Below are 22,225 nucleotides of genomic sequence, written 5' to 3'. Positions count from 1 at the left end.
ACCCTTCGTCGAGCTGTTGCTGTCGAGTTCTGTGAAACTGGAAAACGTGCATACTCTAAAAACCAATTAAAGTTGCTCTTGACATAGCATTGCTAGTAGCCATCAATAGCTCCTCTCTCCTCCATGAATTCTTGACTCCTCTTTTAAGCCATCAAGTTGCAGGGAGTTCCACAGTTGAACTGTGAACTTCGTGAAGAAGTTCATACAGGGACAGGCAGTCCTTCAAACAACCTGATCCCAGACTAGATCATCAGGGATCCTCTCTGGCTATGCTCTCCAAATTGTAAGGGGTTGGACTTGATGACTTTTGCGGTCCCCTCCCAAGTCAGTGATTCCCAAAAAACCTTTCCTCTATCCACTTCCCATCATGTCACCTCTTACTTCTCGTTCCTCAAAGCAGCAACCATTCTTCATCTGTGAATCCCCTTGATCATTTTGGTTGCTCTTGGCTGATCCTTTCCCAACTCCACAGCATCCCGGCAGGATGAGCCTGGGGTTCTAAAAGGCCTTTGGAAAGAGCTACCTGTTGCATCCATCACTGTCCTGTGAATCATAGAATTGTAGAGTTGGAAGGAACTCCAAAGGTCATTCAGTCCAACCCCCTGCAATGCAGGAATCACAGCTAAAGCATCACTGACGGGTGGCCAGTTCCTGACCTCCATAAAACAGAGCACAGGGGAGGCTGAGGAAAGGTGGGCGTGGGATTCAGGGAATGGAGCCCGCTGGCTGCCGTCAACGATCTCTCCTTTCCTCCCAGTCTTAGTCACAGATGTCTTCTGACAGATGGAATCCGCCCCCCACGCCCTCAAGCTTTTGCTCTGCTCCTTCTGTTCCCCTGCTATTTTAGACGAGATGGGAAGGCTGCCATTCTCTGAGTGCTCTCCCCCAACATCCTCGTTGGGCTCCTACAGATCCCAGACTGCCACCCTTCTTTCCTTCCTAGCCGCACCTTCTTCCTCTCCCCAGTTTCGGTTACAGAGATGATCACTCCTTGGGTCTCACTATGTACTTCTTAATTTCTGGTATTTCATGATATGCAGCCTTTCCAGGCAAAGCCCAGGGAGGTGGGGAAGAAGAAGAAGAAGAGTTTGGATTTCAAGTCGGGTAGCAGGTCTTCCAAGACTCCCAGCCAAGATGGTCAGTCAGTGTAGAAACCCTGAGCTGGGTTGACCAAGGCTCTGACTCCATACGAGCTCCCTTTCTTCCTAGGAAGCAGCTTGCGTAATATTAGTTTCAGTTGTACTGAATTTTTTTTAAAAAAAAATTATTACAATTGCAAAGTTAAAAGTCTGAAAACTCTTTGCGGCCCAACCCAGCACCTCAAACGAAATAAGCTAAAAAAGGAATCATAAATAACCCCTTTAAAGAAAGCAGGCCAAGCATATTAGTTCCAAAAAAAAAAAGATGGAAGCAGAAAGGTCTTCATGGCCTTTTTGAAAGCCTGCCCTCCATGTTCCTATTTTACCAGTTTGGTCTGCAGGACTTGCACACAAGGGCCAAACAATTTTTGCTCCGTGCCTTTGCAGAGTTGAGCTTTCAGCACAGCAACCCCAAGAGCAGCCTGCCTATTAAAGTTTGGCAGTTTTAGACACCTGCGGTATTTTTATTTAAAAAATCTGTTTCAGCAAGCTTAACCCAGATGCAAAAACCAATTAGGTACGCCCATTTTAAAATGTTCCTGCTTTTATTTATAGAGCGGTGATGGTTTTAATGTACGCTGCACAGGGATTATTTGATTTAAATGATTTTCTAAATTATCCTATGTAAAATAAATCACGTGAAAGATAGGTGCATTCGATATCACTTGGGAGGGAGTTCCGAGACCAAGAGGCCAACACCAAAAAGGCCACGACTCTATTGCCCGCCAGCCTTTTAAATCTTAGTGTTGGGCTTCATACAGGGACAGGCAGTCCTTCAAACAACCTGATCCCAGACTAGATCTTCAGGGATCCTCTCTGGCTATGCTCTCCTTTCTATGTCCAGCTGTCCTTTGTCAACAACAAATTGTTGCTGTTTTTTGTTGTTGAATATATGCTATATGAAGGGACGCAGGTGGCGCTGTGGGTTAAACCACAGAGCCTAGGACTTGCCGATCAGAAGGTTGGTGGTTTGAATCCCTGCGATGGGGTGGGCTCCCGTTGCTTGGTCCCTGCTCCTGCCAACCTAGCAGTTCGAAAGCACATCAAAGTGCAAGTAGATAAATAGGTACCACTCTGGCGGGAAGGTAAATGGCGTTTTTGTGCGCTGCTCTGGTTCGCCAGAAGCAGCTTAGTCATGCTGGCCACATGACCCGGAAGCTGTACGCCGGCTCCCTTGGCCAATAAAGCAAGATGAGCGCTGCAACCCCAGAGTCGGCCACGACTGGACCTAATGGTCAGGGATCCCTTTACCTTTACTTATATGCTATATGGTAATTGATGGACCTCATAGGTACCTAAGGCCATTTGCACATGTTGCCCTGCAACCTGTCCATGCAGAATGTAGGGACCCTATATATAGAAAGGAGCAAACCAGGGATATTTGAGGGAGCAGGCGAGGCCCATGACTTACACCATGGGAGCCTACAGAACTCAAAACACTGTTGCTGTGGGTAGGATTTATTTTACTTGTTTTTTATCTTATATTTTGGAAATGTGCATCCAGGTTATTTTTCCCTTTAAATTTTTTGGGGGCCCCCAAGTGAGTGGAGCCCTAAGCCATAGCTTGTTTAGTTTATACAATGGACGCTTGGGTTGCGAACGTGATCCATGCGGGATGCACGTTCGCAACCAGCAGCATTCGCAACCCGCATCTGTGTGTCTGCACACGCGCGGGTTGCCATTCGGCACTTCTGTGCATGCGCAAAGCACGATTTAGCGCTTCTGCACGTGCGCAACCACCAAAACCCAGAAGTAACCTGTTCCGGTACTTCCAGGTTTCGGCGGTCCACAACCTGAAAAATCGCAACCTGAAGCGCCTGTAACCCGAGGTATGATTGTACATAAATCTGGCACTGGTGCAGATGTACCCTTTAACTTCGTGGCCAAGCGAGGATTCAAACCCTGGTCTCTAGTCTGACACTCTAACCACTATACCCCATTGCCTCTCTGCAGGTGCACTGTGTTTCTCCCAGACTACGCCACATCTGACAGGCGTATTTATCACTCATTCACCCGCTAGCTCATCGTTAGGCAGACTCTGCCCCTCCTTTAATTGTTCTTGAGGTTTTTTTAATCTCTCAGTTTATGTTTGTTTTCATCCTTTGATTAATCAACTGCAAATTACAGCAGGTGCACGAAGCAGATTGAGGCCTGCATTACCTTGTTGCAACTTTTGAGGGGGGGCGACTGCGCCCCAGTGCTGGGTGGGGCCAGAGCCTCCAAAAGCAAGGGCAGAGCGTTGCATCTTCTGTGGAAGAGCCCTTTTCATATTTGAAGGTGGCTCTCCTATCTCCCCAGCTCCCTCAACCATTCCTGATGCGTAATATATACATATATCTTAGAGTCGGCTCCATGGAATTGAATGGTACTTGTGTCCAAACAGAAAAACCTAAGAGGCAGTCCCAGGCACAGCATTCTTGGCAGCAGATCCTATTGATGGTGGTGGTGATAATGATGATCTATCTATCATCTATCTTCTTCTTCTTTGGCAAGCCCTGGTAGCTGAGTAAGATTGTCTTCCATAAACACGGTTTTAACAATGAGTCCGTAAGTGACTGTGGAGGCCAATTCTGGATCCACACGTCCTTCCACAGTGGGGACATAGGTGGGAGTTGATCATGGTGAGGGTTTGCCAAGTGTGCCTTCCTCTTAGCGCATTTCTTAGGTTTGGAGTAGAGTAGTTGCTTTTGTCTTCCATAAACAAGATTTTGAGTCCTTAAGTGACCGTGGAGGCCAATTCTAGATCCACACGTCCTTCCACAGTGGGGACATTAGTTTCCAGGCAGGAGTTGATCACAGTGAGGATTTGCCAAGCGTGCCTTCCTCTTAGCACGTTTCTCCCTTGCGTCCTGAGTTCAAGTCTCTTCAAAGCCCATGACGCCTTTGGTCAAGGCTGTTCTCCAACTGGGGCGCTCGCAGGCCAGTGTTTCCCAGTTGTCGGTGTTTACACTACTTTTTTTTTTTAGATTTGCCTTTAAACCTCTTTTGTTGACCACCAGCATTACCCTTTCCATTTTTAAGTTCAGAATAGAGTAGTTGCTTTGGAAGACGATCATCAGGCATCTGCACAACATGACCAGTCCAACAAAGTTGATGTTGAAGAATCATTGCTTCAACACGGGTGATCTTTGCTTCTTCCAGTACACTGGCATCAGTCTGCCTGTCTTCCCAAGTGATGCGCCAAATTTTTCAGAGACCCCGTTGATGGAGTCCTTTGAGGAGCTGGAGATGGTGTCTAGAAGTGGTCCATGTTTCACAAGCATAATTTATTATTTATTCCCTGCCCATCTGGCTGGGTTTCCTCAGCCTCTAACAAAATATTATAAATACAATAAAATATATGCGAGGATGGCATGCAAAGGACTGGACTGCAAATATTTTGGCATTTTGAGTTCCTCAATGTGTGCAGCCTTGCAAGCTGCGTCTTGTGCCCCTCCTCCTCCTCCTCCTGACCCCTTTCCTAGTGTCTTTGCAGGAGGGCCCTGTGGCCCTTGAGCCTCTTCTCTCCTGCTGAGCACAGCTGGGTGGCAAAGTTGTTTTTCCTGCTTGTGTTTTGTCCTCCCCTCTTACTTCAAAGCAGCCGAACTCTGCCTTTTCACTTTGAAGCCTAAGTGGATCTGATTCTTAAGGGAGCCTGGCAAGGCATGAAATTGCTGTCAGCTCATCTCTGGCTTCTTAGAGAGCATCCTGCGCTCTTTGTCTCTCTTGTAGGTAGAGGATTACACCTTCCTCTTGAGGAACTGGCAGGAAGGGAATTATCCCAGGACTCCTTTGGAGTCACAGCAGCAAGGAAAGCTAATGCTATTCTAGGCTGCATCCGCAGAAGTCTAGGGTCCAGATCAAGGGAAGACATCATAGAATAGAATCATAGAGTTGGAAGAAACCACAAGGGCCATCGAGTCCAACCCCCTGCCAAGCAGGAAACACCATCAGAGCACTCCTGACATATGGTTGTCAAGCCTCTGCTTAAAGACCTCCAAAGAAGGAGACTCCACCACACTCCTTGGCAGCAAATTCCACTGTCAAACAGCTCTTACTGTCAGGAAGTTCTTCCTAATGTTTAGGTGGAATCTTCTTTCTTGTAGTTTGGATCCATTGCTCCGTGTCCGCTTCTCTGGAGCAGCAGAAAACAACCTTTCTCCCTCCTCTATGTGACATCCTTTTATATATTTGAACATGGCTATCATATCACCCCTTAACCTCCTCTTCTCCAGGCTAAACATGCCCAGCTCCCTTAGCCGTTCCTCATAAGGCATCGTTTCCAGGCCTTTGACCATTTTGGTTGCCCTCCTCTGGACACGTTCCAGTTTGTCAGTGTCCTTCCTGAACTGTGGTGCCCAGAACTGGACACAGTACTCCAGGTGAGGTCTGACCAGAGCAGAATACAGTGGCACTATTACTTCCCTTGATCTAGATGCTATACTCCTATTGATGCAGCCCAGAATTGCATTGGCTCTATTCTGCCTTGGTCAGACCACATCTGGAGTCCTGTGTCCAATTCTGGGCACCACAATTTAAGAAGGATGTTGATAAACTGGAAAGTCTGCAACCAAGAGAGGGCGACCAAGATGACCAAGGGTCTGGAAACTAAGCCTTATGAGGAGTGGTTGAAGGAGCTGGGCATGTTTAGCGTGGAGAAGAAACGACTGAGAGGAGATAGGAGAGCCATCTTCAAATATCTCAAGGGCTGTCGCATGGAAGAGGGAACCAGCTTCTTTTCTCCTGCTCTGGAGGGTAGGACTCGAACCAATGGCTTCAAGTTACAAGAAAGGAGATTCTGACTCAACATCAGGATGAGCTTTCTGACAGTAAGAGCATTTTAGCAGTGGAACAGACTCCTTTGGGAGGTGGTGGACTCTCCTTCCTTGGAGGTTTTTAAGCAGAGGTTGGATGGTTTGAAAAACAAAAGGTCCTGACCTCCTTTTTACTCCTTTGCCTAGTCCTCAGACCTTAGTTGGCACAAAAGAGTCTTTGAGAAAGAGTATTCTTGCAGAGTATTGCTGCTTTTATTCTTTAAAAGTCTTCTTCTCCAACCACGAGTGACAGCTTTTACAGACACCAAACGCAACCAGCTTTCTACCATCCAACGAACTCACACCAGGAAACACTAACATTGGCCACTCTATATATACAGGTCCAATTTGGTGAAAGGTTGCATGAGTCATTGTAGGCCACGGACTTAGTTCTTTTAGCATTAAAGAAAGAGCGGCCAATTTTTAGCCATGACAGGTCATCTGTCATGGGTGCTTCAGTTGAGATTCCTGCGTCACAGGGCATTGGACTAGATGACCATTGGTGTCCCTCCCAAGGCTATAATTTTATAAGTCTATGAATTAGGCATTTCCCCCTGTCCAGGCATTTCCTTGGGGTAGGACAACCCCAAAGGACACCCACTCAGCAGCATGGATGTGGGCAAGAATGGCAGGGAAGGGCATTCCTCCCCCCCAAAAAACCCCCAATAAAAATACATAGATAACTGAGGCTCCCGCCCCCCCAAAAAACCTGAAAAATTCTGGCTAAGCCCTTGCCCAGCAACACCAGGTTTGGGATCTCTTTCAGTTAGCCATGACCCCCCCCCCTCAGAGCTGCAGTGGGATTCCCCCCCCCCCCCCGCTTTCTCTGCTGTCTAGAAGTGACACTTTCACACCGACTTTGCATTCATTATCTAAAAGCAGCTGCAGAATTTTACGCCTGCAAAGGGATAAGTCCTGCCACCGGCTTGCTTGCATTTGACACTTTGTAGGGCATCTCCCCCCCCCCCCTCAAATCCTAGCGCTTTCTTGCAGGGCTCTGGTATGAGTGCACAGCATTTCCCAGCTCCCGGGCAGGATGTAGCCCCCCACTCCCATTTTGATAGGGGAAGCTGATCCACAGGCACGCTCCCTTTGTCTGTGTGTCCTCTCCGTCCTCTGAATTGACTAGGGCAATTGTTGTTTACCTTTCTCAACATCCCCAGATGTTGTTGAAATACAACTCCCATCACCCCTAGCTAGCAAGGCCAGAGCTCAGGGATGATGGGAGTTGTAGTCCAACAACATTTGGGGACCCACGGGTTGAGAACCACTGGACTAGGGCAACCCGTGTGCAGGTCAGCACAAGATCTCTGTCAGATTCGTCCCCCGGTCCTGGCTGATAGGGGTGGGGGGCTTTTTCGGTGAGAGCAATGGCGCTGTGTCCCAAATGAGATTCTGGAAGAGACTACCAGGGAGGAACTGTCTTAGGAACCCCACCAACCCCCAAAATGCATCCCCCCCTCTATGTAATCATGCCAACGGAAGAAAAATCCTTAGTGAAATATAAAAGCTTTGTTTTAACTGTGATGCAAGGTGCATGTCAGGCAGATGAGAACTGGGTCTAATTATGGCTACTCTTTTTATGGCTACAGTTGGAGGCAGAAATGCTTCTGAGTCCCAGTTGCTGGAAACCAGTCTTGTGTTCGAATCCTGATTGCTGGTTTCCCTTTGGTGAATCTGGTCAGCCCCTGTGAGAACAGGATGCTGGGCTAGATGCACACACACCCCCGTCCTGATCCAGAAGGCGTTTCCGTTCTCGTCTTCATTTATTTTTATTTTTTAAATGCAAACTTAGCTGTTCTCTAAGGGGCTACTGGAAGGATTTTTATTATTATTATTATTTTAAAATACAAAAATAGATTAAAATTTGCACCAGCATTTTCTGTGCGTCTGGGCGGGCGCCGAAAAGAATGCAGTGTAGATGCCTGCTTGGTATCATGAGGCAGGGAGTTCCAAAGTGTAGGTTCTGCCACACTCGCTTCATGCTTAAGCAAACATGGCTGGCCCCACTGCGTCTGCAGTGAATCCTGGAAACTTTAAAATTAGCAGCAGAAAAGAAGAAACTGCATTGCAGCTGGCCAAAGACAGCTGGTTTGACAGCCTCTCTGCACAGGGAAACAAGTGTGTTCTCAGTTCTGTGCAGGGTGGAATCTCCTTGCCTCTGCAGTCGGAGGCAGCGATGCTCCCGAATGCCAGTCACTGGGAACTACAGGAGACGAGGGTTGCTCATGTGCTCGGATCTAGAGCACATCTAGAGCTGGACTCAGGGCAGCTAACACCAGTAAAATTACAATAAAAACATAATGGGGGGGGGACAATTTAAAATACAAGTTAAAAATACAATTTAAAATGCAGCCTCATTTTAATAGTAGCCCATAGATCAAAACTATAAGGGTCAGACTGAGTCCAAAACAAAGGACAGGCGGAACAGCTCTGTCTTGCAGGCCCTAGTCTCTTGGGACAGAGCGTTCCACCAAGTCGGGGCCAGTACTGAAAAGGCCCTGGCCCTGGTTGAGACCGATCTAACCACCTTGCAACTTGGGACCTCCAAAGTGTTGTCATTTGTGGACCTTAAGGTCCTCCTTGGGACATGCCAGGAGAGGCGGTCCCGTAGGTACGTGGGTCCTAGGCTGCATAGGGCTTGAAAGGTCAAAACCAGCACCTTAAATCTGACCCTGTACTCCACTGGGAGCCAGTGCAGTTGGTAAAGCACTGGGTGAATATGCTCCCATGGCAAGGACCCTGTAAGGAGCCTCGCTGCAGCATTCTGCACCCGTTGGAGTTTCTGGGACAGCTTCAAGGGCAGCCCCGCGTAGAGCAAGTTACAATAATCAAGCCTGGAGGTGACCGTCGCATGGATCACTGTGACCAGATCAGGGCAAGAAAGGAAAGGGTAAAAGTAAAGGTAAGGGAACCCTGACCGTTAGGTCCAGTCGCAGATGACTCTGGGGTTGCGGCGCTCATCTCGATTTATTGGCCGAGGGAGCCAGCGTACAGCTTCTGGGTCATGTGGCCAGCATGACTAAGCCGCTTCTGGCGAACCAGAGCAGCGCACAGAAACGCCGTTTACCTTCCCACTGGAGTGGTACCTACTTATCTACTTGCACTTACACGTGCTTTCGAACTGCTAGGTTGGTAGGAGCAGGGACCGAGCAACGGGAGCTCACCCCGTCGAGGGGATTTGAACCGCCGCTCTTCTGATCGGCAAGTCCTAGGCTCTGTGGTTTAACCCACAGCGCCACCCGCGTCCCAAAGGAAAGGGACCAACTGCTTAATACGGCGGAAATGGAAAAATGCCACATAAAGCAATACAGTCAAAACATATATTTAAACAGTGGAAAGCAGGAGTCAATGAAGCATTGTGGAAGCAATTGCCTGAATATGGAAAAATCCACAGGTGCCTGAAAGTTAAAACAGAAGGTATTTGCTGTGTGACAGTAATAGTACCTCCAATTTGGGGGCAGTTTGTCTCTTAGTTCCTGTTGCTGGAGATCAAGAGCAATAGAGGGCTGTTCCCTTCATGTCCTCTGTTAGATCGGTCTTGGGTCTGATCCTGCACCCTCTCCCTGTTCTTTTTTTGATGTTCTCCACTGTGTGTTACCCAGGAGACACCCGCATGTCAGCACGTGACAGAGCTCAGTGTCCTTCTATCTTCTCCCTTGCAGGCTGGAGTTTGCAAATAAGCTCCTTAGGGATCAGCGACTGGGGGCAGGAAAGCTTCAGCCAGGTTCCTATGCACCCTTTTCCCACTTCAAAATTGGGGGGGGGGGCAGGTCTGAAACTTAGCCACCCCCAGATCTCCTCCAGGCGACTTAAATTTCACATTAGGGATTTGTGCTAACAAGGGTTACGTTTTTGGCATTGCATAATTTGCTCCCCAATCCAGATGTTTCTTCAACTGGATTTGTTAGCCCAACTACTGGGGGGAAAGGAAGGAAGTTTATGAACACTGAAAGAATTCATTCATTCCCTCGTTCATTTTTAGCAGTTATTAGTCATCTTTTCCGAGTCCTGAAAGCCACAAGAATGAGGAAGTCCCATAGCTCAGTGGGGCAGAGGGCCACCTTTGCACGCAGAAGGTCCCAAGTTTAACCCATGAAAGCATCTTAGAGTGGGAAGGGATCCCTGGAGGTCATTTAGCTCAACCCCGCGCAGAGCTAAAGTCCAATCAGAGTTAAAGAATTCCTGAGAGTCGAGCATCCAACCTCTGCTTGAAAATCTCCAGGGAAGGATCATCCCCCACCCTGCCTGTAATTCTGGAGAGATGCTGGTACAGATCAGCTTCACCTGCTCCTCAGAATGATCTTAGAGCAGGGCTCAGCAAACCTTTTCAGCAGGGGGCCGGTCCACTGTCCCTCAGACCTTGTGGGGGGCCGGACTGTAATTTAAAAAAATAATAATGAACGAATTCCTATGCCCCACAAATAACCCAGAGATGCATTTTAAATAAAAGGGCACATTCTACTCATGTAAAAACACACTGATTCCCGGACGGTCTGCAGGCCAAATTTAGAAGGCGATTGGGCCAGATCCGGCCCCTGGGCCTTAGTTTACCTACCCATGTCTTAGAGCATAACTAGCATTCATACTTTGCTTTGCCTCCGTTTGTGCCATGCGTCGCCTCCCTCATCTCAGTTTATTTCGGATCCTGGTGCATAATCAATTGCACACCATCTAATTGGAGAGGAAACGTGGGTTTTTTTACGAGGAGAAGGGATTTAATTAAACATGAAATGCCTATCTTCGGAGAACGGCTGTAAATTATGGATACGCCTTTGTGCGTAATATTAATTGATGCGACAGACTCCACGGCACTTTTCCGTCAGAGGGAAAGAAAAATAGGAAAGAGCTGAAATTGCGTATATGGGTTACGCAGTAGGTGACATCAGATGTGGGGCTTTCAAAGCGCAATGCTTTGCTGGTCTTCGGAGCTAGCAGAGCGCTGTGCTTTTGTCCCGTCCCCCCCCCCCCCGCTTTGATTTCAAACTGCCCAGGCGAAAACAGGTCGCCTGATTGCTTTGTGGTGCCAGATGATTGACAGGTGCGGAGCTCCACCCGCCTGTCAAACTTGTCCAATGCTGGGGGTGGGAGGACCATCAGCTGGACCCAGATCTCCACCTCTGGTATAGCTACTGTGTGGGAAAAGAATGATCATAGGTGATAGCTTAAGAATTGTAGAGCTGGAAGGGACCCCATGTGGTCATCTAGCCCAACCCCCTGTCCCCTGACAGAGAGCCATCCGACCTCCAAGGAAGGAGAGTCGTCCACCTTCTGAGGAAGTCCATTCAACCAGCTCTTACTGTCAGAAGGTTATTCCTGCAAGAATCTCCTTTCTTGAAACTTGAATCCATTGGTTTGGATCCTTGCTCCCTCTTCCATGGGGCAGCCCTATAGGTATTGGAAGGTGGCTGTCATAGCAACCTTTCAGTCTTCTCTTCTCCAGGCTAAACCTACCCAGCTCCCTCACCCGTTCCTCACAAGGCTTGGTTTCCAGGCCTCTGAACATCTCTGCACATTTCCCAGCTTGTTGGTTTCCTCCTAAGATGGTGGCACTCAGAACGGGACACAGGACAAAAAATTGATTTCTGTGGGGGACCTCAGGCCCCACATACCCCTGAAGGTCTTCTCTGGTCCCCACTGCACCCCAGAGAGCCCTCCATGGGCATTGCTGGTAGATACCTGCATGCCAGCCTGAGCCCAACTGAATTTGGGTGTGTGTGTGTCTGTGCATCTTTTGATCCAAGGGAGGTTTTGCATCTGAGGCCAACAGTTGATCTTCGCCGCTAGTTCCCTGAAGCTTCAGTTAGAGGCATGTCTGGTGGATGGCGAGAAACTGTTGACAGTTTAAAATAGAAAGGAACGCAGAAAATTGAGGGCCATAAATGTTTAAAAGCCTCCGCAGAGCACAAAGACAGCAGGATAAAAAAGGACAAAGTTGAAATGACTAATATAAAAGCACCAAAATGAGACACTGAGATGCCCCAGCGACTGGAAGGTCTTTGTCTCTTACGAGATGGTTCTGGTACCTGTCTCTTTGGGAAGAGAATAGGGGGTATAATCATAGAATATGATCATGGAATTGTAGAGCTGGAAGGGACCACGAGGGTCATCTAGTCCAACCCCCTGTAAGGCAGGAATCTTTCGGCCCAATGTGGGGCTCAAACCCACAACCCTGGAAGAGCCTTGTGCTCTACCAGTTGAGCTATCCCAGAAGTGACAGGGAATAGTAGGATTGGCCCAGTGTCAGGCACCTGTGGACCTCCTGGTGTTGCTAAACTCCAGCTCCCAGGCAGTATTGTCCAATGGTCAGGGCTGATGGCAGCTGGAGTCTAAATAAATATCCAGATGGCCGTCTCTGCACTGGGGTCAAATGCAGAGTTTTGTCAGGCAACCGAGAGGTTCAGGAAAGGGCAACCAACAATGATCAAGGGGACGGAGCAACAATATGAAGCTTGGGACTTTTTAGAGAACAGGCAAGGAAGAGGCGGACTGATAGAGGTTTGCAAAATTATGCATGGCCGGGTGAAAGTGGGAAGATAGAAGATTTTCTTCGCCAGATGGGCAGGGTATAAATTATAAATTATTATTATTTCTCCCGAACACTAGAACTCGTGAAAGGTGAATGTTGGAAGATTTAGAACAGATAAAAGAAGGGACTTCTTAGTTAAACTGTGGAACTCGCTGCCACAGGAGGCAGTTATGACCACCAATGACCCAACGATCAGGGATGGTGTTAGCTGGAATCCAATTAATATCCTGCTCTGGGGTGAAAAGCAGAGTTTGGCCGGGCAGCCTCCTTACATTTTGCACACACTCCTTTGTCTGTGTTTATGATGCTTATTGATGCTGAAAAAGCCTTTGATAACGTCTCATGGGCCTTCATACTGAAGGTCCTAGAGGAGATGAACTTTGGAAGGACATTTATAAGAGAAATAGAAACTATTTACTCTAGGCTAGAGGTTGATTATTAATAATACCATTACTGAAGAATGCAACCTTATGAAAGGAACAAGGCTGTCCTCTTTCTCCGCTATCATTTAGAAGTGTTAGAAGTCCTGACGCCTAATATAAGAGCTGATGAAAATATTAGAGGAGTAAAGGTAGGCAATAAGGAATTTAAATTGAAAGCATTTGCAGATGGTTTAGTAATTACGGTAGAAGACCCAGATGTTTTGAACTGCAGCTCCCATCAGCCACAGAGATGGCAGCCCCCAACATCTGGAGGGCACCAGTCTTTCTTAGGGGCTAGAAACTTCACAAGGAGGAAGCTCACAGGCTCCTGGGCTCAGTCTGCCTGCCCCAACCTTCCCTAACCCGCTTGGTGTGTTTTCTTCCCTCCTTGCCCTCTGCCAGTTGTCACGGATGAGACCCTGAGCTTCATCCAGAGGAGCCGCCGTCTGCTGGTGGTGCTGAGCCCCAACTATGTCCTCCAGGGGACGCAAGCTCTGCTGGAGCTGAAAGCGGGCCTGGAGAACATGGCGGCCAGAGGGTCCATCAAGGTGATCCTTGTCCAGTACCAGGCCATCAAGAAGAGCAAGGTCAAGGAGCTCAGGCGGGCAAAGGCCGCCCTCACTGTCATCAAGTGGCAGGGGGAGAAGTCCAGCTACCCTCGGGGAAGGTTCTGGAAGCAACTGCTGGTGGAGATGCCCGTCAAGAGTGGCCGGACCAAGAGCTCCGGGCAGGAGCAGGACTTTGCCCAGCCTCCTCTGGGAGATGTCTGAGGACAAGGGGAGCTTGAGCACCCAGCGCTGGGGTGGGGGAGAAGTGTAGCTGGAGAGTGAGGGTTTCTGGGGATGGAGGGCACCCTCTCTCAAATCCCAAGGGCCTGGCTGCCTCTCCCCTCCAGCGCCCGACTTGAGCCTGCCTCGCCTGCCTCTGTTTCCCTTCGGTCGCCAGCCCACAAAAGCCAAATTGCTTTTCTACTGGAGCGAGTCAGTATCCTTCCAGGTTGATGTGGGAGCAATGAGGTCTTGCCCGCCCCCCAGTTTGGCGCAAGAGATCTCGAGGGCCTCTAAAGTCCATTCTCCCTGCCTTGCAACCGATCCCCTGGCCTAGAGACCCACTGTGATATTTTTTAACTCTGCCAGGGTTGGTTGAAAGCCCCAACCGCCCAGAACGCAGAGCAGGTAGGGAGTTTTTTGCCTCGTGAAGGCAGGGGGCTGCATTTCCTCACCCACCCGCCCTCTTGTTGAAGCAGCTGATGTAGAATCATAGAACTGCAGAATTGGGGCCCAAGGGTCATCTAGTCCAACCCCCTGCAATGCAAGGACGTGGGGGGGTGCCTTCAGGTCAAAAGCCCCATTCTCTTTTGTGGAGAGTCTGTGTGTTTCCTTTTCCTTCCACCATTTCCCATCAGCCTCCCTTTGCTCCCATCTCCTCTAGAACGGAAAGCCATGTTTGGAACTGTACCTCTTTTTTTTTAACCCCCATGTTCAGTATTATTTCTCATGCCATCTGCCTCTAATCTGCTGGGAGAGTCTCACGGACAAGTTTACATAGAGTTCTTGCTGGTGAGCCTGGAAGAACAGCTGCACAGGGTGGGATTTTCTTTTGGTTCTCAGATTTGATGGAAGCAGTTTTCCATCTCTTGACTTAATTCACACAAACACACACACAGAAACCACAATGCAACTGGCTGTGGGATTCCAAAGCCCGTTTACGCAGCTGTGAGATCTCCATCCCTGAACTCGCTCCGGCGGCGGGTTGCATGTTCAGCGGCTGACATCAGCAAGCCAAAGAAGAACCGTGTGTGATCCTTAACCACAGAGACACAGAGAGACGTCTCAGGGTTCCCGATTCCTTTCTCTCCCACATCTCAGGGTCTGTGACCAACAGCAGGTGCTTGCCTTCTGTGGTGGACTCAGAACATCCTAGAGCCAAACCATTTCTAGCATGTGCATGATAAAAGATAGGTTGAGCAGGTTGTGCCTGGAACACCCAAATGACATTTGACCTCTGGGCTGCTGTTTCAGGAGACATGGTCTTAAACTTCTTGATGGAGCAAAGATTTAAACTTGGTGCATGGAGTCTAAACCCATTACGTGCACCAGCCCTGGACCGTGCATCTTCTGATGTGGGTGTTCTAGTGAATGAATTGGCTCTTCCAAGCACCCTTGCAGTTAGGCACTAGCCTGCTCACTGTAGGCGACTTGGGCTTCCACACAGGCGAGCAAGTGGGCTGGCAGAGATGGGGCAGAGCCCTCTTCCATACCCTACAGTGGCCTGTCGGAGGAGAGAAGCCCTGCCCTCCACTCTGCCCAATAAAGAACTTTGATAGTACTCACAGAGTTGGAACTCTGAATCCAGAGTTGGATAGTACTCACAGAGTTAGTCCAACCCGCTGCAATGCATACATAACCCAAAGCAGCTGGAGGGCAAAATAAGGTTGGCAAAGAGGTTGCAGTTGAGAATCCATCCATTCATCTCCTTTTGTTGCCATTTTTGTTAACACGTTGCCAGTTCTCCCTTATATCATCTGCTTTGAAAAGTGACCTTGTTTTAATTTTGTTGCGTTCAGTTTGCATTGAAATAAAACACTTATTTTGATAGTTTTCCTTATTGTGCTTCAGTTCATTCTCCATGTCTCATGTGTGTGTGTCTGCTCCTTCCTCCTCCACAACCCCAGTTTATTTTCCCCATTTGGCCATCAAGAGAGGGGTCTGCCATTAGCCAGGTCTCAGAAGTTCCTTTGCAGGAGTCTTGTCACAACGAGTAGGAGCTGAGTCGGGTCACACCACCCTGGGCTCAGATGGGACTGGTGTGTCCACGAGGCAGTAAAATTCACAACCCTTCCCCAAGGAAGCGGATGCATTGGGTGGTCTTCAGCCAAGACTCACTTCAAGGTTGCCCATTGAAATAAGTGAGCATGACTCAGTTAGGTCCATTAATCCCAATGAGTCTACTCTGAGTAAGACCTAATGCCACCCACTAGGAATATAGTAAGATGCCTTGCAGTGGGTTGTCTTGTTTGGCAAACACTCGTAGCCAAATAAGATTACATGAACACGGATTTAACAGTGAGTCCGTAATAGTAACAATCATCATCATCAGCAGCAGCAGCATATGATGGTGGTGGTGGTAATGATGATGATTTATTATTTATACCCCACCCATCTGGCTGGGTTTCCCCAGCCACCCTGGGTGGCTCCCAACAGAATATTAAACAGAATAAAGCATCAAACATTAAAAACTTCCCTAAGTGACTGTGGAGGCCAATTCGGGACCCACACGTCCTTCCACAGTGGGGACATTGGCGGGAGTTGATCCCAGTGAGGGTTTGGCAAACATGCCTACCTCTTAGCACGTTTCTCCTTTGTGTCCTGAGTTCGAGAGTCTTCAAAGCCCACAACACCTTTGGGAAAGGCTGTTCTCCAACTGGAGCGCTCTCAGGCCAGTGTTTCCCAGTTGTCGGTGTTTATTCTACATTTTTTTTAGATTTGCCTTGAGAGAGTCTTTAAACTTCTTTTGTTGACCACCAGCATTACGCTTTCCATTTTTAAGTCTGGAATAGAGTAGTTGCTTTGGAAGACGATCATCAGGCATCCACACAACATGACCAGTCCAACAAAGTTGATGTTGAAGAATCTTTGCTTCAACACTGGTGATCTTCGCTTCTTCCGGTACATGGGCCTTAGTTCGCCTGTCTTCCCAAGTGATGCGTAAAAATTTTTGGAGGCACCGTTGATGTGGGTTGTAGTCAATGCTAGTCCCATGAGGAGCAAACCCACCATAGTTAATAGGCACGACTAGCTTAGATACATTGATTTCAGTGCATCTTCTCTTTGTGCTCTCCTGCAAGCCCCTCTGGACCAGCCCTGGTGTTGTATACAATGAGGCAGCTGCCAAAGGGGACAGAGAGAAGGTGTTGGAGGACAGAGCACTGGGTGCCGCTTGGCTGGTCCTTGTGTCCCCCCCAAGATAGCCTTCTACTCTCAGAGGGCAGTGGAGGACCTTGTCCCGTCCCCAGTCATCACGTCTTGCCATCTTCTGTGCAAGGAGCAAGAGGTGTGGGAATGTTAAGGATAGTAAAGGTAAAGGAACCCCTGACCATTAGGTCCAGTTGCGGACGACTCTGGGGTTGTGGCACTCATCTCGCTTTACTGGCCGAGAGAGCCGGCGTACAGCTTCTGGGTCATGTGGCCAGCAGGACTAAGCCACTTCTGGTGAACCAGAGCAGTGCACGGAAATGCCGTTTACCTTCCCGCAAGAGTGGTACCTATTTATCTACTTGCACTTTGATGTGCTTTCGAACTGCTAGGTTGGCAGGAGCTGAGACCGAGCAACAGGAGCTCACCCCGTTGCGGGGATTTGAACCGCCAACCTTCTGATCGGCAAGTCCTAGGCTCTGTGGTTTAACCCACAGCACCACCCGCGTCCCTGTTAAGGATAGTAGGAAAGAGTATATTGAATACGTATTATCCTTCCTTCACTCACGCTAGTGAGTGATGTAGCAGAGCAGACTCCCCTTAATATAGCTGGAATCGTTTAAATCTCTTAGTTAAGATTATTTCCCAGTGTCCCCTTTGATCCCTCTTAAAAGAATAAAGACACAAGAGTCTTTCTAAGTAAAGTAACAAAATGTTTACTCACATTTCAGCTCACGATTTGTTCCCGGAAAGGCAGGCTTTACTTAATAGTTACACAAAGAAACTGTGAGTTGATCTCATATGGAGTCTGAACTCATGTGCTGCTGGCTGAGAGCCAGCAAACAGCAAAATTACATTAATACAACAAAATGGCTGCAGGACAGCAGCATGGCAGCAAAAGAGCAAGACAATAGAAAGACAAAAGTGACCGAGAAAACGACTGCGTGACTCGGCTCTTTGATGGAGTCAGCCAGAGCCATGCCCATCTCCCAGGTCACATGCAGAGGGAGATATTCCATTCCAGTGGAACAGGAAGTTACAATGAATGAATGAATTTTTATTTGTGTCAGCCATTGGCCATAGCAATAAAACAACAGTTCAATATCCAAAGAATAGAAATAAAAAGTCAATCATATAAAATACATTTTAGGGGTTTGAATCAATAGTCAGATAGTGGACCTTATTCTGATTGCCCCAGCTAATAACCTTGCAACCTTTGCTGTCACCTCCTCATCTTGTCTGCCAAGAGAAAGGACACGGTGGCAGTGGCTGGGCGACCCAGAATGGACAATAAAAGAGGGGTGATAAGTCTTTATAAAGAGTGCAAGCCAGAAGGGCATGTGCCACCGATTCAGGACTGCCATCTCCACAGGGCCATAAGCATTTTCCATGTGGAATCTGTTGGAATCATCCCTCAAGTCCAGCCGAGGGCAAGACATTCAATCTCGCGAGAGTAAAAGCATGTCTATAGGGTGCCAGAGAGTCAAAATGGGAAGGTGGAAAATAGTCATACCACGGGCAGAATTTCCTTATTGTGGCCAAGTTGTTCTGACGCTTGATATCATTTCGGCGCTGACAAATTAGACTGTCTGCCTTACTAAAAGCCAAGGTGAGTAGCTGCTGTGGTGATAAACCAAAAGAGTGAAGTTTCTGATAGACAATTTTAGTTTCCCTGACTGGATGTCCCCCTGCCTGTGCCCACACTAAGGAAATAAAGAATGTTGCATTTGACAGCATCAATGGATTACATCCCACAAGATGAGGTCCTGAGCCTTCACCTCTTGTCAGGATCTCAGAGAGCTGGTCACCTCAAAAAGGATACTGTGGAGTTAGCAAAGGTTCAGCACAGGGCAACCAGAATTATCAGGCAGGTGGAGGGACTCACCTTGCAGGAACGGTTTGGGACTTTTCACTTTAGAGATTGCCCTTGGGGTCCCTTCCAGAGATTTAGCTCTGGGACAAACATTTCTCTGGTGAAAATAGGGGCACCAGGGAAGCTTCTTCCGTGTCTGATCTCCTGCACACATAGATGTGGCTATAAACATCTTCACCTGTCACCTTCATCCAATTAAAACATCTCCACCCGACCCACCTCACAGGGTTGTTGTAAAGTAAAAATGTGTGAGGGAAGGGATCGTTTGCAACAATTTCATCTGTAACCTGCCATGAGTTGGAAATATAATAATAATAATAATAATAATAATAGAAGAAGAAGAAGAAGAAGAAGAAGAAGAAGAAGAAGAAGAAGAAGAAGAAGAAGAAGAAGAAGAAGAAGAAGAAGAAACAACTGTGAGAATGATCAGGAACATTACTAAAGGGTGAATCCTTACTTCTGAGTAAATATGCTGAAGTTTGCAGTGTCAGGCTGCCCAGTCGTGACCCAGTTACCTGGGAGCAAGCTGCATTGAATACAGTGGGACTTACTTCTAAGTAGACAGTGTCAAAGCAACACTTCCCATGTTCCCTAAGAAATAGCTGGTTTCAGAAGCATTGCAATGTAAGAAGAATAATAATTTTATTATAATTTATTATTTACACCCCTCCCATCTGGCTGGGTTTCCCCAGACACTCTGGGCTGCTTCCAACAAAATATTGAAATACAATGTAAGAATTTACAGTGGTGACATTTCCCACCAAAATTATAGGAAGGGCTTTGTATGCCAGCGTCACAATTTCCTTCATTTGGTGCAGGAATTTTATTGTCAGTATAAACAGGGGCTCCACTTTTTCCACCTACAGACACACCTGTTTTCCACCTGTTTTCTGAGAGGTGGAGGGGGAAAAAAGGAAAATCAGAACATTCTGGGATCAAATCAGAAACTGGGGTGGCTTCTGTAATTCCAGGACTGTCCCTGGAAAATCAGGGAACTTGGAGAGTATGCAATGCTTCTCTGACTAGAACCCACTGCTGGAGAAAATGCCTATCTATATATATAATTGTAGAACGGGATGGGACCCCAAGGATAATCCAGTCCACCCCCTGCGATGCAGGAATCCACAGCTGACCTATATGGGGATCAAACCTGCAACCTTGGTGACAGCTGCAAGAATGCTTTTTGCCCAGGGGTGGAGAGAAGAGAAAACGCCAACCAGAGAAGAATGCAGAGTCAAAATGATGGAATGTGCCAAAATGGCAAAAATGATGGGAAGGATCAGACACCAAGATGACAAGAAATTCAATAAGGATTCGGAAAAAATATTATTGAGTATCTTAAAGATCACTGTAAATATCTGAAGATGTTAGCAGGGTCGATTTAATACTTGTAATATGATTTGATAAGGTTAAATGTGGGTTTAAATAAGTGTGGGTAAGTATAATTAGATGCAGTAAGGTTGAAATCGAAAAGATAAATGTTGGAAGCTGGGGGGGGGGGAGTCGGGCGATTCTGAGAATCCCACTACAGTGGTACCTTGGTTCTCAAACGCCTTGGTACTCAAACAACTTGGAACCCAAACACTGCAAACCCGGAAGTAAGTTTTCCGGTTTGCAAACCTTTTCCGGAAGCTGAATGTGCTCCATTTTGAGTGTTGCACTTCTGATCTGAGTGTAACACTTCTGATCTGTCTGTTTTTGCTATTTGTTTTGCATTTTGGTTTCTGCATCTCTTTTTTGTTTTGCTTTTGCGACTGTGTGGAACCCAGTTCAGCTACTGATTGACTGATTGTGCGACTGCAGTACATTGTTTATTGCTTTCATTTTATGGATCAATGGTCTCATCAGATAGTAAAATTCATGTAAATTGCTGCTTTAGGGGTTGTTTTTAAAAGTCTGGATCAGATTAATCCGTTTTGCATTACAGTGGTACCTCTGGTTACGTACTTAATTCATTCCGGAGGTCCGTTCTTAACCTGAAGCACCACTTTAACTAATGGGGCCTCCTGCTGCTGCCGCGCCACCGCTGCGCAATTTCTGTTCTCATCCTGAAGCAAAGTTCTTAACCCAAGGTACTATTTCTGGGTTAGCGGAGTCTGTAATCTGAAGCGCCTGTAACCCGAGGTACCACTGTACTTTCTATGGGAAAGCATGCCTTGGTTTTGGAACGCTTTGGTTTAGGAACGGACTTCCGGAACAGATTAAGCCTGAGAACCAAGGTACCGCTGTAATGTATAAATGTGATTCTGTTTAAAATGAATGTTATTTCTAAAATTGGGGTGGGGGGGAAGAACCTTCAGCCTTGGCACTCTCAGCGCCACGCTCTAACCAGCTGAGCTATCCAGGCTGTTACGGGTGCAGAGACCTGACTGCCCTCCTTTCCTCTCCCCCTCAGATACCACGGAAGCCATTTTTGATTTCATCCAGAGGAGCCGCAAGATGATTGTGGTCCTGAGTCCCGACTACCTCCTGGAGAAAAGCATCAGCATGCTGGAGTTCAAGCTGGGTCTCTTGTGCCAGAACAACATCGCCACCAAGCTGGTGGTGGTGGAGTACCGCCCCCTTCTCCGTGCCCACCCCAACATCCAGCAGCTGAGGGAGTCGGTGGCCTTTGTGGCCTGGAAGGGAGAGAGGTCCAAGCGCCCCGGCTCCAAATTCTGGAAAGCCCTGCGCTTGGCGCTGCCCCTGAGGAGCCTCAACGCCGCCGGCAGCTGCTCCTGGAACGAGAGCTGTTCTTCCCACTCGGACATCAGCCTGGACCATGTCCAGAAGAAGAAGGGCCGCTTGAAAGGACCGGCTGAAGTGCCCGCCTCCCGGCCGAAAGGGCTCCCCGTCCAAAGGGCCCTGGTGCCGCTGCCCAGGTCAAAGGCCAAAGACCACGCCAAGCCCTTCCTGGCCTGCCGCTGCTGTGTGGCCTATTGCAATGAGAACCACAAACTCGGGGGCCACGGGCGAGGCGGGGCCAAGCCGAAACCCGGGCCACAGTGCCACCGGACGCCCGCGGGAGAGGCCAAGGGGCGGAGGTTGCAGAAGAGCGAGAAGCCATCCCAGCAGCACCCGCCGTCGGCGCTGAGCCTTCGCCACTACGCGGACTTGTCAAACAACAATGACTTTTACGTGCTCTAGGTGTCCCTCTCGCCCCCTGGGCATTGGGGTGAGGGGAGAGGAGGTCTCCCGTGGGTCGAGGGTCCATGCCATTGGGGTGAGGGAGCTGGCACAAGGGGACAACACTCTGTGGGATGAGTTTGGGGCCATGTTAGGAGGCCGGGGTTCCTGTTCCATGAGCCTAGGTAAAGTAAAGGGACCCCTGACCACTAGGTCCAGTCGTGACCGACTCTGGGGTTGCGGCGCTCATCTCACTTTATTGGCCGAGGGAGCTGGCATACAGCTTCCGGGTCATGTGGCCAGCATGACTGAGCCGCTTCTGGCGAAACCAGAGCAGCGCACGGAAACGCCGTTTACCTTCCCGCTGGAGTGGTACCTAATTATCTACTTGCACTTTGATGTGCTTTCAAACTGCTAGGTTGGCAGGAGCAGGGACTGAGCAGCGGGAGC

At 48.4% G+C, this 22,225-nt stretch overlaps 1 protein-coding gene across 4 annotated transcripts in view; it reads left to right on the top strand.

Annotated features, from left to right (window-relative positions):
• Positions 1–21,971, top strand: part of IL1RAP (interleukin 1 receptor accessory protein) — a 95,432-nt gene extending 73,461 nt beyond the window's left edge. For 2 of the 4 annotated variants that reach the window (XM_081910993.1, XM_081910994.1), the window contains exon 12: positions 21,066–21,970. In XM_081910993.1, coding sequence (XP_081767119.1) covers positions 21,066–21,796 — 731 coding nt within the window. In that variant the 3' untranslated portion in view covers positions 21,797–21,970. Of the gene's footprint in view, positions 1–13,285; positions 15,221–21,065 lie in introns of those variants that run through there. The other 2 variants (XM_081910995.1, XM_081910996.1) reach the window with 2 other exon arrangements.
• The last annotated feature ends 254 nt before the right edge of the window (positions 21,972–22,225 follow it).

This window comes from Podarcis melisellensis, assembly GCF_964234715.1.
Source record: "Podarcis melisellensis genome assembly, chromosome: 5".
Classification (NCBI taxonomy): Eukaryota; Metazoa; Chordata; class Lepidosauria; order Squamata; family Lacertidae; genus Podarcis; species Podarcis melisellensis.
This window is presented reverse-complemented; position numbering and strand designations above follow the sequence as displayed.